Source organism: Oryctolagus cuniculus, chromosome 3 (genome assembly GCF_964237555.1).
Source record: "Oryctolagus cuniculus chromosome 3, mOryCun1.1, whole genome shotgun sequence".
Lineage (NCBI taxonomy): Eukaryota > Metazoa > Chordata > Mammalia > Lagomorpha > Leporidae > Oryctolagus > Oryctolagus cuniculus.
In genome coordinates, this window is record NC_091434.1 from 39,815,101 (window position 1) to 39,830,142 (window position 15,042).

At 46.4% G+C, this 15,042-nt stretch overlaps 1 protein-coding gene across 14 annotated transcripts in view; it reads right to left on the reverse strand.

The window, feature by feature from the left end:
- Positions 1–6,759, reverse strand: part of SPATS2L (spermatogenesis associated serine rich 2 like) — a 174,172-nt gene extending 167,413 nt beyond the window's left edge. For 2 of the 14 annotated variants that reach the window (XM_070070428.1, XM_008258940.4), the window contains exon 1: positions 6,191–6,759. Coding sequence is in view for 2 of the 14 variants with exons in the window: in XM_070070424.1 (XP_069926525.1) it covers positions 6,191–6,288 (98 nt within the window). In the remaining 12 variants the exon portion in view is untranslated. The other 12 variants (XM_070070427.1, XM_008258938.4, XM_070070424.1 and 9 more) reach the window with 8 other exon arrangements.
- Positions 6,760–15,042: the final 8,283 nt, after the last annotated feature.

Consider the following 15,042-nt stretch of genomic DNA (forward strand, 5'->3'; position numbering starts at 1 on the left):
AGAAGAAGGGTTGTTTCCCCTTGTGATCGCAACTTCAGGGTTGACTGGAGCTGCAGCTGCTACTGCTGCCCAGCATCACAAGAGAAGATGGCACTGTATACTACCAGCCTGAAAATGATCAAAACTCAAAATTCTAAGTTTCTACAGAATTCGTGCGGCTTTCACACCATTGTAAAGTTGAAAAATAGTAAATCAAACATCCGGAGTTAAGGACCATCTGTAATGCAAAAAGCCCTAGCTTTAAAATCAGATAAAGCTGAGTTCGGCACAGTTTCCTCTGGAGACAGTCCTTGGAAAGTTCTATAGTGAAGATGTTTAGGAAGGCCAATGTGGCGGCCATGGGCAAAAGGGGGAAACTCAATTACAGAGAGACTGGGAAGGAGGAGACTATAATCATCCTTAGAGAACAGCAATGGCTGGCGCCTCGGGCTCTGAGTGGGAGAGTGGGAACGAAAAGAAAATCCAGGGGTGGCCGGGAGAAACCATTGCAGAGGAAGGGTAAAGGAGCCTGGACACAATTTCAGAGAACAGGTGAGACAGAGGAGCTAGAACTTAGATCTCCAGGCTGCGTGATGGCAAGAACGCTAAAATGATCAGGACAAGCAAAGTCTTTCCAACGTAAAAGGTGTGTGTTCATCAGAAAATAGGAAAAGCCTGCTACCATGTAGCCTGTAGCCTGACAGCCAGACATCCACCAAGAAAGTCTATTAATCAAGACAAATGGGAATGGAGTTTGGAGCAGTAATAGAGATAAAGATTTGTATGATGTAAGGAGAAATAACCACCATCACATTTAACAATTTATATTAGAATACAGGTTATTAAAATGATGAAATGTTGCAACTTAACTGAAAAGTGATCCCTGTTAAATATAAGAGTGGGAATAAGAGAGGGAAGAGATGTGCAATTTGGGACATGCTCAAGCTGACTTGCCCCAAACGGTAGAGTTAGAAACATACCAGGGGATTCCAATTCAATCCCTCAAGGTGGCATGTACCAATGCCATCTCACTAGTCCAAGTGATCAATTTCTGTTCACAATTGATCACAATGATAGGACTAAGAGCCAAAGGGAGCACATAAACAAGACTAGTGTCTGCAAATACTAACCGATAAAACAAGACTAGTGTCTGCAAATACTAACCTATAGAATAAAAAAGAGAGAGAATGATCCAACATGGGAAGTGAGATACACAGCAGACCCATAGAATGGCAAATGTCCTAAACAGCACTCTGGCCTCAGAATCAGCCCTTAAGGCATGCGAATCCAGCTGAAAAGCCCATGAGAGTATTTCAGGCATGGAAAGCCAAGACACTCTGGGGAAAAAAAAAAAAAAAAAACCTAAATGAAAGATCTCCGTGAGATCCCAGTGAAAAGAACAGGTCATCAAAGAAGGAGGTACCTTTCTCTGAAGGGAGGAGAGAACTTCCACTCTGACTACAACCTTGTCTAAATATGATCAGAGTTGGTGAACTCAAAAGGCTTCCATAGCCTTGGCAACTCATGACAAGAGCCTAGGGTGATTACTGATGCCATAAACAAGAGTGTCAAATTGTTAAGTCAACAACAGGAGTCACTGTGCACTTACTCCTCATGTAGGATCTCTGTCCTTAATGTGCTGTACATTGAGATTTAATGCTATAACTAGTACTCAAACAGTATTGTTCACTTTGTGTTTCTATGTGGGTGCAAACTGTTGAAATCTTTACTTAATGTATGCTAAACTGATCTTCTGTATATAAAGAGAATTGAAAATGAATCTTGATGTGAATGGAAGGGGGGAGGGAGAGGGAAAGGGGAGGGTTGCGGGTGGGAGAGAAGTTATTGGGGGGGGAAGCCATTGTAATCCATAAGCTGTACTTTGGAAATTTATATTCATTAAATAAAAGTTAAAAAAATGATGAAATGATATAACTAGTAAAGAGAACTCCACTTCACAGACTTGTTCTCAGCTATGGTACTTAGGGGATCCTATCCACTGCCACAACACTAAGCAAATAAAACTTCTATAAAAAGTCAACATATGGCCTATTTACATAACAAGCACCGCCAACTCCAAATTAGCCATTTTGATGTGTCAAGGAAATAACACCTTCATAGAAGACTACTTCAGAAAGGGAAGACAAACAAGGAAGGTTTGTTTTTCTTCTATAATTATGTTTACTGGGTCTTTAACTATATGTATCACGAAAATCCTATTTTAACGGTGTGATTACACTCTAAGGTGGAACAGTGATGGAAATAACTAGAAGAAGAATGTACAACCATTCAGAGATCAATAAACAGACCCCATCATTTAAGCCTGTCCATACAATGTAACTGCCCACATATCCTGTGCAATGCTTTTAAAAGTTACTGTCCTATGCATGGGAATCATAGTAACCACAGGATTCAATCATCACATTCAAATAACAGTAACAACACCACAGAAGGTGCCTGGGAAATAGTACTACGGAGCAGTGACTAAGCAGTGCCGGCCTTGTGCATATAAAACACACTGCGCTCTTGTCACATGTTGAGACAGGTGACAGCAGCCTAGCTTGTACCAAGAGCAAGCTCACCTTCTTCACCTTATCAAAACTGTAACCTGAAGTTCTTGTTCTGCCTCATCTCCCAAGATGCTCATCCAAACTCTGCAGAGACAACAGACTCAAGACCACCGACGCAGTCCACACTGCCATTAATGAACACTCATTCTGCCAGCACTGTTAGCTGACTGCAGACCGAGAACCCAGGAAAGACCAGAACCAGAAGGGAGCTTCATTTCTGGAGGCCAGTATTCACCATTTACATGGCAAAGGTGATCTAGAAAACGCTCCAAATTGGCAGTGCCTCACAGACCGCAGGAGGTGGCCTCCGTGTTTTCGTTCCCTGATCATTACTGATCTGGCAGAGCGGCTTCACGAGCCCACAGTGGTCTCCCTCCACAATGGCCACCTGAAAACCAGTGCGAGCGAGCCGGGCAACCGCTAACTGCACACTTTCATTAGGGGGCTCCATAAAACAGGATGAATACAAAAGAGTCCCGATGGCTGTGCCGGCTACATGAGCGCATTCCACTAAGTTGATTCTTAGGAAGTCATTTAATATTTCCAGGGATTAAGGAAGAAAGAAAATTGCCAATTAATACACTTCTTTTCCAGATGTTTGGTTTTTACTAACCTTTTAAACTTTCTCTGCATTCAAGTGATTGTATTTTCATGCAAATTTTCTTTGTGGGGGTCAGTAGCGTGTGCCTGTGTGTGTGTGTGTGTATGTGTGTGTGTTTAAAGCCACAGATAGAATCTGGGCATTTCCGTTCTGCTCCTCCATAATAAAGGTTTGTAACCCAGCCTGAGTTGATTCCAAAACTCTCTTTGCAGTACTATTTGCCTTGTTCAAATAGAAAAAAAAATTTCCTTATATTCATTAAATAAAAGTTTAAAAAAAAAAGATTAACCAAATACAAAAAAAATCATCTATTATTTTTCACTTTATGTTTCTGTGTGGGAGCAAACTGTTGAAATCCTTACTTAATGTATACTAAGCTGATCTTCTGTATATTAAGATAATCGAAAATGAATCTTGATGTGAATGGAAGGGGAGAGGGAGTGGAAAAGGGGAGGGTTGCCGGTGGGAGGGACGGTATGGGGGGGAAGCCATTGTAATCCATAAGTCGTACTTTGGAAATTTATATTCATTAAATAAAAGTTAAAAAAAAAACCTAAAAAAAATTTCCTGAAGTTCTTTTTATCCCCAGTTAGATCCAACAAATTTTTCTCATACACCCCTGTTTTTAAATACTAGTTATTTGATAAAATCTACACAACGCAATGCTTTCTGGTTAGGTAGCACAATTTCATGAGCGACATAAAATACTCTATCCACAAGGCAACTTTATGCTTTATTTTCAGAACATCTTCCAAAATAATGGGTCTTGTTACTTGAATAGCCCCCCCCCCAAGCGATTCCCGACTTCCTGTCCTTTCCTTTCCCTGCCATGTTGCACATCTGCTTAGTCTCTGGAAAACAAAATCAATCACGGTGGCAATGAATCCCTCCTGGCAGACAAACTAAAGCGACGCTATAAAGGTCACACCATCTTACTCTTTCTCACCCTGGCATCAAACCTCTTTCTCTGCACAGGTTCTAAAATTTCAGTCATTTTTCTGTTGTGACCCACTGGGGGTGTGGTAAATAATATGATGTTTTGAAAACGCTTCAATAAGCAAGTGAACGTGGCATGTAAAGAAAAAGGTGGTGGTTGAACTTCAAGGGGTTTCGCTAGTTCTCAAGCTACATTCCCCGAACTCCACTCAAAGGAAAACGCTGTACAGAAAGAATCCGTAATCAAAGTGTCAGGTCTCCAAAGCCTTGGCATCCGCTAAAGCCAGGGCACGCAGGGTACTGAAAAAGCTCCTTAAGTTCTCTCTCTCTCTCTCTCTCTCTCTCTCTCTCTCTCTCTCTCACACACACACACACACACACACACACAAACACCAATCCCTGGAGCACCAGAGAGCTCCACTCGCCAAGATGCAAAGCTCGGGTCGCATCTCATCCAGCGAAGTCTCTCGGCCCCTCGCCCGGACGCCTGCAGTCAGCCTGCCCCGACACGCAGCCAAGAGCATAGGGGAGCGCGAAGGACCCCGTCCGCGCGCAGGAAAACACCCCTGGTCTGCGGCTCCGGCCCGCCGCCTGCGGCCGCCCGCCTGCTCCCGCTCCATCGCCCAGCCAGGGCGCTCGGCGGCTACCCTTGTCACCCCCGCCTGCCCCGGCGGCGGGGATGCGAACGCGTGGGGACCAGACTACGCGCGGGGGGCGGACAGCGAGGAGACCCGCGGCGCCCGCTCTTGGCCGGGATGGTCCCGCAGATGCGGGCAAGCTCGGCGGCTGGGAGCGAGAAGGCGCCGGGCGGGGGTGGGTCTCACTCCCGCTCGGGACTGGAAGGGGGCGCCCGCGCGGGAGAAGGGGCAGGCGAGGGACCGCGGCCGTGGGCGATTCAGATCCGGGGCGGGCGGGTCCACGTCGGAGCGCGGCACGCTCGCCCCGGGCGCGCGAGGGTGCGCCGGGGTCAGTGCCTCCTCCCGCTCGCCCGCGCCAGCCACGGAAAGCAGCGCGGCGACCTCCGCGTCCGGTCCGCGCCGCCAGCCCGCGGCGTCGCCGAGCGCGGGCCACACCCAGCGCCCCGGGAGGCGGCGGGGGCTGGGCGGCCCCGGCTGCGGAACGCTCGGCCCGGGCCGAGCCGAGCCTCCAGCCCCGCCGCCGCGCAGGCCCCGCCGCGTCCGCCCGCCCGCCCGTTCGCGTCCCGCGTGTCGGCCCGGGCTGCCGGGTGAGGGGGGGGGGGGGTCTCGGGCGGCGGCGGCCTGGGGTCCCGGGCTTACCTCAGTGGCGGGCGCCGGCCGCTCCGTCGCGGGTCGGGGCCGAGGACCGGGGGCGCGGTCGCCCGTGGGATGGGGGGCGGGGGAGGCGACGCGGCGGTGGCGGCCCCTGCGGCGCGGAGGGCGGGCCAAGCGGAGCCGCTGCCTGGGCCGCGCGCCGTCCCGAGCTCGCCCCGCGCTGCCGGCGCTCGCGGCGGAGGGCGCAGCCGGCTCGGCCCCGGACTGGATTCCTTCACTGACACAACTCCGGCTCGGCCGGCTCCGGTAGGGCCGCTCCCGCCCCTCGCCGGCTGCCCCCGCCCGCCGGCCCGCCGGCCAGCCCGCCCCTCGGTGTCACTCACCAGGCGCACACACCCCGGCCGGCGCCCCTCGCTCGGCTCGCACACGCGGCGCTGCTCACGCCTCTCTGGGGTTTTGTATCCGCTCGCACGCACGTTCCGACACAGATCCCTTCCCTCCACACGCCCTCCCTAGCTGCTTTCCCACCCCACTTTCTAGAAGAATCCCCACACAGCTTCCGCACTTTGCTTGCCCCGCAGCAGCCCTCCTCGCCTTTCCCCAAACCTCCACCTTCGGGAGACGCCCCCTGGTATTCAAAGATTTGGTCGCAGCCCGCACGTGTTGCAAGAGAAATCATCCTCCCCTACCCGGGAAAATGAACTTTGCTCCCCGCGGCGCTGTCTACAAATGCAAGATGCTACTCCTTCTAGAAGGTAGTAATGCTTTCTGGTGAGGAGCCAAGCTCGAAGAAAATGTAAACAAAGGCAGCTTCTTCGGAGATGTGCTCAGCCATCAGGCTCGGAGGAAGTGCTGGGACTCTCGGGTCTGACCTTGGAACGCCGGCCGAGCCGGGGTGTCCTGGCCGCTGGTCCTCGCGCTGGGCTCTGCACGCGTGCGACAGCCGAGTGACAGCTGGAAGCGATGGCATCAGCCCCGGGGGTTCTGCCCGGGAGCGCGGTCCTCGGCCGAGTGAGGCAGTTTCTCAATCGTTATTCATGATGGAAGCACTTTAGGTACCGCGCCTCTTCCAGAGGCGGCAGAGTGAAATGCAGGCTGCGCTCCAGTGCCAGTGCCGTTTGTTTGTTTATTTTTGGAGGGTGACTTCTTACCTCCTTTTTTCTCAACACCAGTAACTGTTGCTCAGCAGCTTCTGTGGACGTCGAAGTCCACTACAAACAACGGACTTGAGCTGGTTATGCCTCTCCAGCTGCAGGCTCTAACGGGCTTCCGGGTATACAGCAGAATCGTGTATTGTGCAATGTTCAGAAATTCACAATTTGAAATAAAATACACCGTTGGGGGTAGAGTTCAGATCTTCTCACAGAGCGTGCCCCTGCTGATGAAGTACAACCGTTGAGAGCAAGAGGAGCCTGCAGGAAAGGAACTCATTTTCCCGTGTGACAAGCTGCGATTGCTACTTCATAGTCACACTGGTTTGATGTGTGGATCTTGTAATTTAGCTAACAAATATTTGCAAGTGCTTAGTAAGTATTAGCTCATTTAATTCTTCAAGCAACCCCATCAGTTAGTTTTTTTGTTTGTTTGTTTTTGTTTTGTTTTGTTTTTGTCCTTTGAGGCACAGAGAAACTAAAAACTTTACCTACATTTTTGGCTTAGTAATTGATGGAGGAAGAATTTGAACCTGTAGGTCTGCACCACCTGTGGTACAGGTGGGAATACTAGGTTCTGGAAGCCAAACTACACAGGAAGGACAAACATCATCCTGTTTGTTAAATTTAGGTAGAAGAGGTGACTTGTAACAATCAGATGCACTTTTGAGATCCTTGGACAAAATAATTCATTTAAGTTTGAGGGAGGGAGGAGTTCCTCCATCTCCATAATTAGATTTCTAAAATGAATAATGAAATATTACTTTCCTGGGAAGTACTGGAGATAACATTGAATTCACTCTTCACTCCTTCCTTCTGCCACTTCTTAATCCTCCCAGAGCTCCAAATCTAACTCATCAAGAAATGTAAACAAAGTAAGCCTATTCGGAGCTGTCTTCAGAAAGTACTGGGGTTTGGAACAAAAAATACTTCCAAGAACTGAGCATAACCGGAGGAAAAAAAGGGTTTTCGAAAGCTCATCCAGGGTGTACTTGAGGGCTGTTTGCCAGTGGGCGGGTAGTAGCTTTGAGAGGAACTGCCGTGTGTACTGGGAGTGAAGGTGTAAAAGCACTGAGTGGATGGGAAAAAAAACAGGTGGAGCAGTGGAACGTGGTGGCAGCCACTATTCCCCCAACTAGACTACCACTGGGAATGGAGGCCCAGCCCATTAAAAAGTAAGTGCAACATAACTCCGAAGAATACAATTACTTGGCTCAATCGTTAGCTAAGACACACAGCAAAAGAAATCAGACTCTTAAAGGTTTTATAGAGAATGCGTTTCAAATAATCCTAACCCTTTGGCTGTTTAAATAAATTTACTCAGGAAAATATGGAAATTTTTTGTTTCTGGGAAAGAGTTTAAAATGGAAACATGAGTGAAAGCTTCTTGCACATCACATAGCTAAAAGTATTTTGTTGAATTAGATATAGGTGATTTTTTTTTTGACAGGCAGAGTTAGGCAGTGAGAGAGAGAGACAGAGAGAAAGGTCTTCCTTTTCCGTTGGTTCACCCCCCAAATGGCTGCTATGGCCGGCACGCTGCGCCGATCCGAAGCCAGGAGCCAGGTCCTTCTTCCTGGTCTCCCATGCAGGTGCAGGGCCCAAGCACTTGGGCCATCCTCCACTGCCTTCTCGGGTCACAGCAGAGAGCTGGACTGGAAGAGGAGCAACCAGGACAGAATCCGGTGCCCCAACCGGGACTAGAACCCGGGGTGCCAGCGCCACAGGCGGAGGATTAGCCAATTGAGCCCCTGCACCAGCCAGTATAGATGATTTTAAAAAAACATTTGATTTACATTCCTATTATTGAATGAGGATATTAAAAATCCAAGAAAAACAGAATATGAGAAAGAGAGATGATGGATTTTTCATCGTATATTGAAATTTTGTTTCAAAAGTTACATTATTGGACAGATTCTTTTTTTTAACTTTTATTTAATGAATATAAATTTCCAAAGTACGATTTATGGATTACAATGGCTTCCCCCCCATACCGTCCCTCCCACCCACAACCCTCCCCTTTCCCACTCCCTCTCCCCTTCCATTCACATCAAGATTCATTTTCGATTATCTTAATATACAGAAGATCAGCTTAGTATATATTAAGTAAGGATTTCAACAGTTTGCTCCCACACAGAAACATAAAGTGAAAAATAATAGATGATTTTTTTTAAATGATGATGAAATCAGATCAGACCTATTGTCATGTTTAATCCCAGTGAGAGTCAAGTTGGGAGTTGATAATTTCTTTTCTTTTTTTTTTTTTTTTTTTACAGAGGATCAGTTTAGTATGCATTAAGTAAAGATTTCAACAGTTTGCACCCCCATAGAAACACAAAGTGAAATATATTGTTTGAGTACTCGTTATAGCATTAAATCTCAATGCACAGCACATTAAGGACAGAGATCCTACATGAGGAGTAAGTGCACAGTGACTCCTGTTGTTGACTTTACCAATTGACACTCCTGTCTATGGCATCAGTAATCTCCCTATGCTCCAGTCATGAGTTTCCAAGGCTATGGAAGCCCTCTGAGTTCTCCGATTCTTATCTTGTTTAGACAAGGTCATAGTCAAAGTGGAGGTTCTCTCCTCCCTTCAGAGAAAGGTACCTCCTTCTTTGAAGACCTGTTCTTTCCACTGAGATCTCACTCACAGAGATCTTTTGCCAGAGTGTCTTGGCTTTCCATGCCTGAAATACTTTTATGGGCTTTTCAGCCAGATCCGAATGCCTTTAGGGCTGATTCTGAGGCCAGAGTGCTATTTAGGACATCTGCCATTCTATGAGTCTGCTGAGTATCTCACTTCTATTGGACAGATTCTGTATCTAGCATTACTCAATCAAAATGATTCTCTGTGATCTTTCAGTATCTGCAAAGGATGGGTTCCCAGACTCCCATTCTGACCCCCCAAAGACCAAAATCCTCAGCTGTTCCACTCTCTTATATAAAATGGTGTAGTAGTGTGTGCATAGAAACTATGCTGTCTTCCATGTACTTCAATTCATCGCTAGATTACTTATGATAACTAGCGATGTAGATACTATATAAATAGTAGTACACTGTCTTGTCTAGGGAATAATGCAAAGGGGGAAAGGTTTATACATGTTTAGTGCAGACACCATTTTCCCCCCAATTTTTTCAGTAACACAGTTGGTTGAATGTGAATTCAGACCCACATGTCCAGAGGACCAATGGTATAATCCAGGAATCTCATCTCACTAATTTCTTTAAGGTGTATTCATTTATTTGAAAGTCAGAGTTATGGAGAGGCAGAGGTAGAGACACAGAGAGGGAGTCTTCCATCCTGTGGCTCACTCCCTAGATGGCTGCAATGGCCAGAGCTGCACAGATCCAAAGCCAGGAGCCAGGAACTTCTTCTAGGTCTCCCACATGGGTACAGGGGCCCAAGGGCTTGGGCCATCTTCCACTACTTTCCCAGGCCATAGCAGAGTGCTGGATCGGAAGTGGAGCAGCCAGGTCTCGAGCTGGTGCCCATATGGGATGCCGGCACTGCAGGAGGCAGCTTCACTCACTACACTACAGAGCCAGCCCCTCATTTCACTATTTTTGAAAGTAAAGATCTTTTTTTAAAAAAACTTTATTTAATAAATATAAATTTCCAAAATACAACTTTGGGATTATAGCGGCTTTTCCCCCCTATAACCTCCCTCCCACCCACAACCATCCCATCTCCCACTCCCTCTCCCATCCCATTCACATCAAGATTCATTTCCAATTATCTTTATATACAGATCAATTTAGTATATACTAAGTAAAGATTTCAACAGTTTGCACCCCCCACAGAAACACAAAGTACTGTTTGAGTAGGAGTTTTACTGTTAATTTGCATAGTACAACACATTAAGGATAGAGATCCTACATGGGGAGTAGGTGCACAGTGACTCCCGTTGTTGATTGAACAATTGACACTCTTATTTATGACGTCAGTAATCACCCAAGGCTCTTGTCCTGAGCTACCAAGGCTATGGAAACCTCTTGAGTTCACCAACTCCGACCTTATTTAGACAAGGCCATAGTCAAAGTGGAAGCTGTCTCCTCCCTTCAGAGAAAGGTACCTCCTTCTTTGATGGCCCATACTTTCTGCTGGGATCTCACTCACAGAGATCCAAAAGTAAAGGTCTTAAGTGAACAAACAAGATGAAGGATGAACAAATTCTGTTAGCTTCAGTTTTCTAGTGTTTCCAAGTAGGTATTTTAAAATCGGTATCTACTGCTGTATCCGTATTGTCACCCACACTGTAAGCGTGGAGGAGCAATGCCATATCCTTCAGTAAGGCTGTGTTGTTTCATAACGGCATTGATTTCAGCAAAATGCCACATTCCCTGCTTGCCACTGTCCGTGGGCCCCTGATTCTGCAGGCATGCTCACTCAGAGCAAGGATCTCTTTCATGAAGGTAGCTCAGATCCAGGAAACCAGCTATAGAACACGATTAATTGTGTATGTATAGGAACCGATAGCTGCAGAAGTGGCGGGGTGGGGGGAGGCGAGAGTGATTCTAGTTGCTAGGTTCCTGATTGCCGGGCAATATTCAGGCCTCATAGGGTTGTCTGCCTTCTAGAGCTCCTGAATGTTTGACAGGGTTCATTCACCAGGTGGAATCTGGGTTAACTCACTAAGGGAGAGATGAGTGTGTTCTGCTATGTGAGCGTAGAATCCCTTCGAGCCGTTTGCAGATATTCCTATGCTTCCTTCAAAGCACAGGACCAGACTGCATTCCCCAACCAGACCATAGCCCGGCAACTTGCTCAGCCAATGAGAGGCGAGTGGAAGATAAAGATCACTGCGGGCAGAAGTTCAGAACCGCTGCGTAGGGTCACCACCTACTCTTTTCCTTCCAGAACTGCAGACAGCAAGGTGCATGGCAGTGTTTCCAAGTAGGTATTTGAAGGAAGCATAGGAATATCCATCAGCCTGGAGTGAGACAACCAAAAAGCAGTGCCACCTCTGCAGATGCTTGGCAAACACGTAGTAAGCAGGAGACGTGAACCTTTGTCCTCAGCCACGGAGATTTGCAGATTGGCTCTTTCTGAGGTATATGCTAGTCTATTCTGATTAAAAATAGGATGGAAGAAAGAAACAAACACTTGCAGGGTACATTATGGCAGCGAATAGCTAATCACTTCCTTTCCTTCTGGGCACACAAAGAATTCACATTTCTCAGCTTCCTAGGTTGTTAGGTGAAGCCGTGGAATGAATTCCGACCAGGGGGATGCAGGTGAGAGCTCGGTGCCGAATGTTCAGGACCCACCCACGGAAAACTCCCTGCGTGTTCTTTCTGCCTTCCTTACCTGCTTGGTGCAGAGTAAGGTACTCAGACTTCAGAGCAGGAGTCAGCAAACTGCTACAAAGGCTGTGTAGAAAGAGTTTAGGCTTCTAGGTCACATGGTCTCTACCACAACTACCCAGCTCTGCTGTTTTACAGGACAGCAGCCAGGGACACTAAATCAACACATAGGCTACATTCCACTAAGACTTTATTTACGAAACAGGCAGTGGGTTGGACCTGGTCGGTGGGCAGTAGTTTGCTGACTCCTTACCTGAAGAAGGGCAGAACCAGGAGGGAAAGTGCTGAGTCAGCCTGTGGCAATGTCTCCTTGTGGAATACCCACAGTGAATTGTTACCTGAATTTAAAACAAATAAATAAACCTCCCATTGAGTTAAGCATCACTAACGCACTATCTCACTTCCTATCCCAGAAAAAAATTCCATATGGATTAATAATCCAAACATTTTAAAACTGTAAAAGATTAAAATATAGGACAATCTTTTACAATGTTGGTTGTGTTTATAATACTGTCTAGAAATATGACAAAAATCCCAGATGCTCCAAGAAAAGGTTAAACAGATATGACTACAACAAAGTTAATGTTTCCATACAGTGAAAGTTTCCATAAACAATGGTATCTAATGGAGGAAAATATATGGAACATACATGCACAGCAAGAAAAGGTTATGGATAATAACAGTTTCTAGGAATCAACACACACACAAAAAAAACAGCAAAATAAGAAAATGGACATTGGATAGAAAAAATGCAATTCTGAAAATAATAAGACTATGAAAAGATATCCAACCTCATCAATGATTAAAATGTAAAGAAAAATATGCTAGCATTTTTTCATAACAGATTGGCAAAAGTAATATCAAGCGTTTGTGAGTATAGATAGGAAATAGGAACTTCCACACTTCACTGACTGCAGTGTGCATTGATAAAAATTTGGGGAAGCCAACTTGCAGCACCTATAAATATTAAACATGCACACAAGTATATCCTTTGATCATACACTTCCATGAAAAGTAATCGCTCCTGCAGAAATATGAAGTCTGCAAAAATACTTTTACGCATGTCTATTGTAGTATTTGTAAGAGCCAAAAAATGTTGACCACACCTTAATGTTTATGAGTAAAGGAATGATTTAATAAATTGGGTACATCTACACTGTGGGGTAATAAATAAGTGTTTAAGAGTGAGGAAGATACATATGTGTTGACACGGAAGAGTGTGCATGATATATTTTTGAGTGATAAGAGCGAGTCAGAACACTATGTATAGTGAGAGCTCTAGCGAGGGGGGATGGTGGCAGAAACACTGTTAACTCTTAGGGCGAGGGTAATTTCCACCTTTGATTTTGTATGCTTCATTTTCTTCCCTTTGCATATAATTCTTATATATATATATATATATATATATATATATATATATTTGACAGGCAGAGTGGACAGTGAGAGAGAGAGAGACAGAGAAAGGTCTTCCGTTGCCGCTGGTTCACCCTCCAATGGCCGCCGCGGCTGGTGCGCTGCGGCCGGCGCACCGCGCTGATCCGATGGCAGGAGCCAGGTGCTTCTCCTGGTCTCCCATGGGGTGCAGGGCCCAAGCACTTGGGCCATCCTCCACTGCACTCCCTGGCCACAGCAGAGAGCTGGCCTGGAAAAGGGGCAACCGGGACAGAATCCGGCGCCCTGACCGGGACTAGAACCTGGTGTGCTGGCGCCGCAAGGAGGAGGATTAGCCTAGTGAGCCACGGCGCTGGCCTAATTCTTATATTTTTAAAAGTAAAAGGAGAAGGGAGGGTGCTGTGGCATAGTGAGTTAAACCACTGCCTGCAATGGTGATATCCCAAATGGGCACCAGTTTGAGTCCTGGCTGCTCCACTTACGAGCCAGCTCCCAGCTAATGGCCTGGAAAAAGCAGCAGCAGATGGCCTAAGTCCCTAGGCTTCTGTGTGGGAGACCCAGAAGAAGCTCCTGGCTTTGGCCTGGCAGCTTTAGCAGGTGAGGCGATTTGGGGGGTGAGCCAGCAGGTGGAGGATCTCTCACTCTTTGTCTCTCCCTATCTCTCTCTCTCTCCGTCTCTACATTTCAAATAAATTTTAAAAAATCTTTAAAAAAAAGCCAACTGACAATTTATCTTTAAAAAAAAATAAGTAAATAAAAGGACAAAAGGCAAAAGAGGATGAAAGAGGAGCCCAGTGCCATTGGCCAAGGCCAAAGGCTTGAGGGGTGGATGGCTAAGAGACAAAGATGTGTTAAAGACTCACTGAGGCAAATCCAAAGGAATGAGTCACTCCACAGTGTTTCAGTGAGGCTAATGGAGCTATTATGATGTTGGACCCAGGATCCTTCTTGGAAATTGGAAATTTTCCAGGAAAGATGAAGACTTCGGGTGAGAAAAGAAAGCACAAGCTTGCTGTCCTGAGGGCAAAACATGTTGGAAACAAAACAATGTTCCTTGGCCGATCTTGTTAGGTTGTCTTTTCATGGCTTCAGACTATTCTTTTTTTTTGGCGGGGGTGTGGGGGTGGTTAAAAGCCTACTCACTCTTCTCACAAGTTGTTTCTCAAATGATCATATACCTAATAGAAGATAGGTTTTTTTTTTTTCAAGATGCCACAGGCTATTTTTATTTTCATTTATTTATATGAAAGGCAGACAGACAGAGAGCTCCCAACTTCTGGCTCACTTTCCAAATGCTTGGTATAGTCGTGGTTGGGCCTGGGAAAATCCTGGAGCCTGGATTGCAGTCTGAGTCTCCCATGTGGTAGAGACTCAAGTATTCGAGTTGTCATCTGCTGTCTCCCAGGGTACACGCTAGCAGGATGCTGGAATTGAGAGTGGAGCCAGGATTTGAACCCAGGCACTGGGATATGGAATGTGGGCATCTTAGCTGCTAGCCTAAATGCCTGCCTTGGTTTTGGTTTTAAAAGTTACATGCCCTCAAGCTGACTTACCTCAAACGGTAGAGTTAGAAACATACCAGAGGATTCCAATTCAATCCCATCAAGGTGGCATGTACCAATGCCATCTCACTAGTCCCGGTGATCAATTTCTGTTCACAATTGTTCATAATGATAGGACTAAGAGTCAAAGGGATCACATAAACAAGACTAGTGTCTGCAAATACTAACTGATAGAATAAAAAAGGGAGAGAACGATCCAACATGGGAAGTGAGATACACAGCAGACTCATAGAATGGCAGATGGCCTAAACAGCACTCTGGCCTCAGAATCAGCCCTTAAGGCATTCAGATCTGGCTGAAAAGCCCATGAGA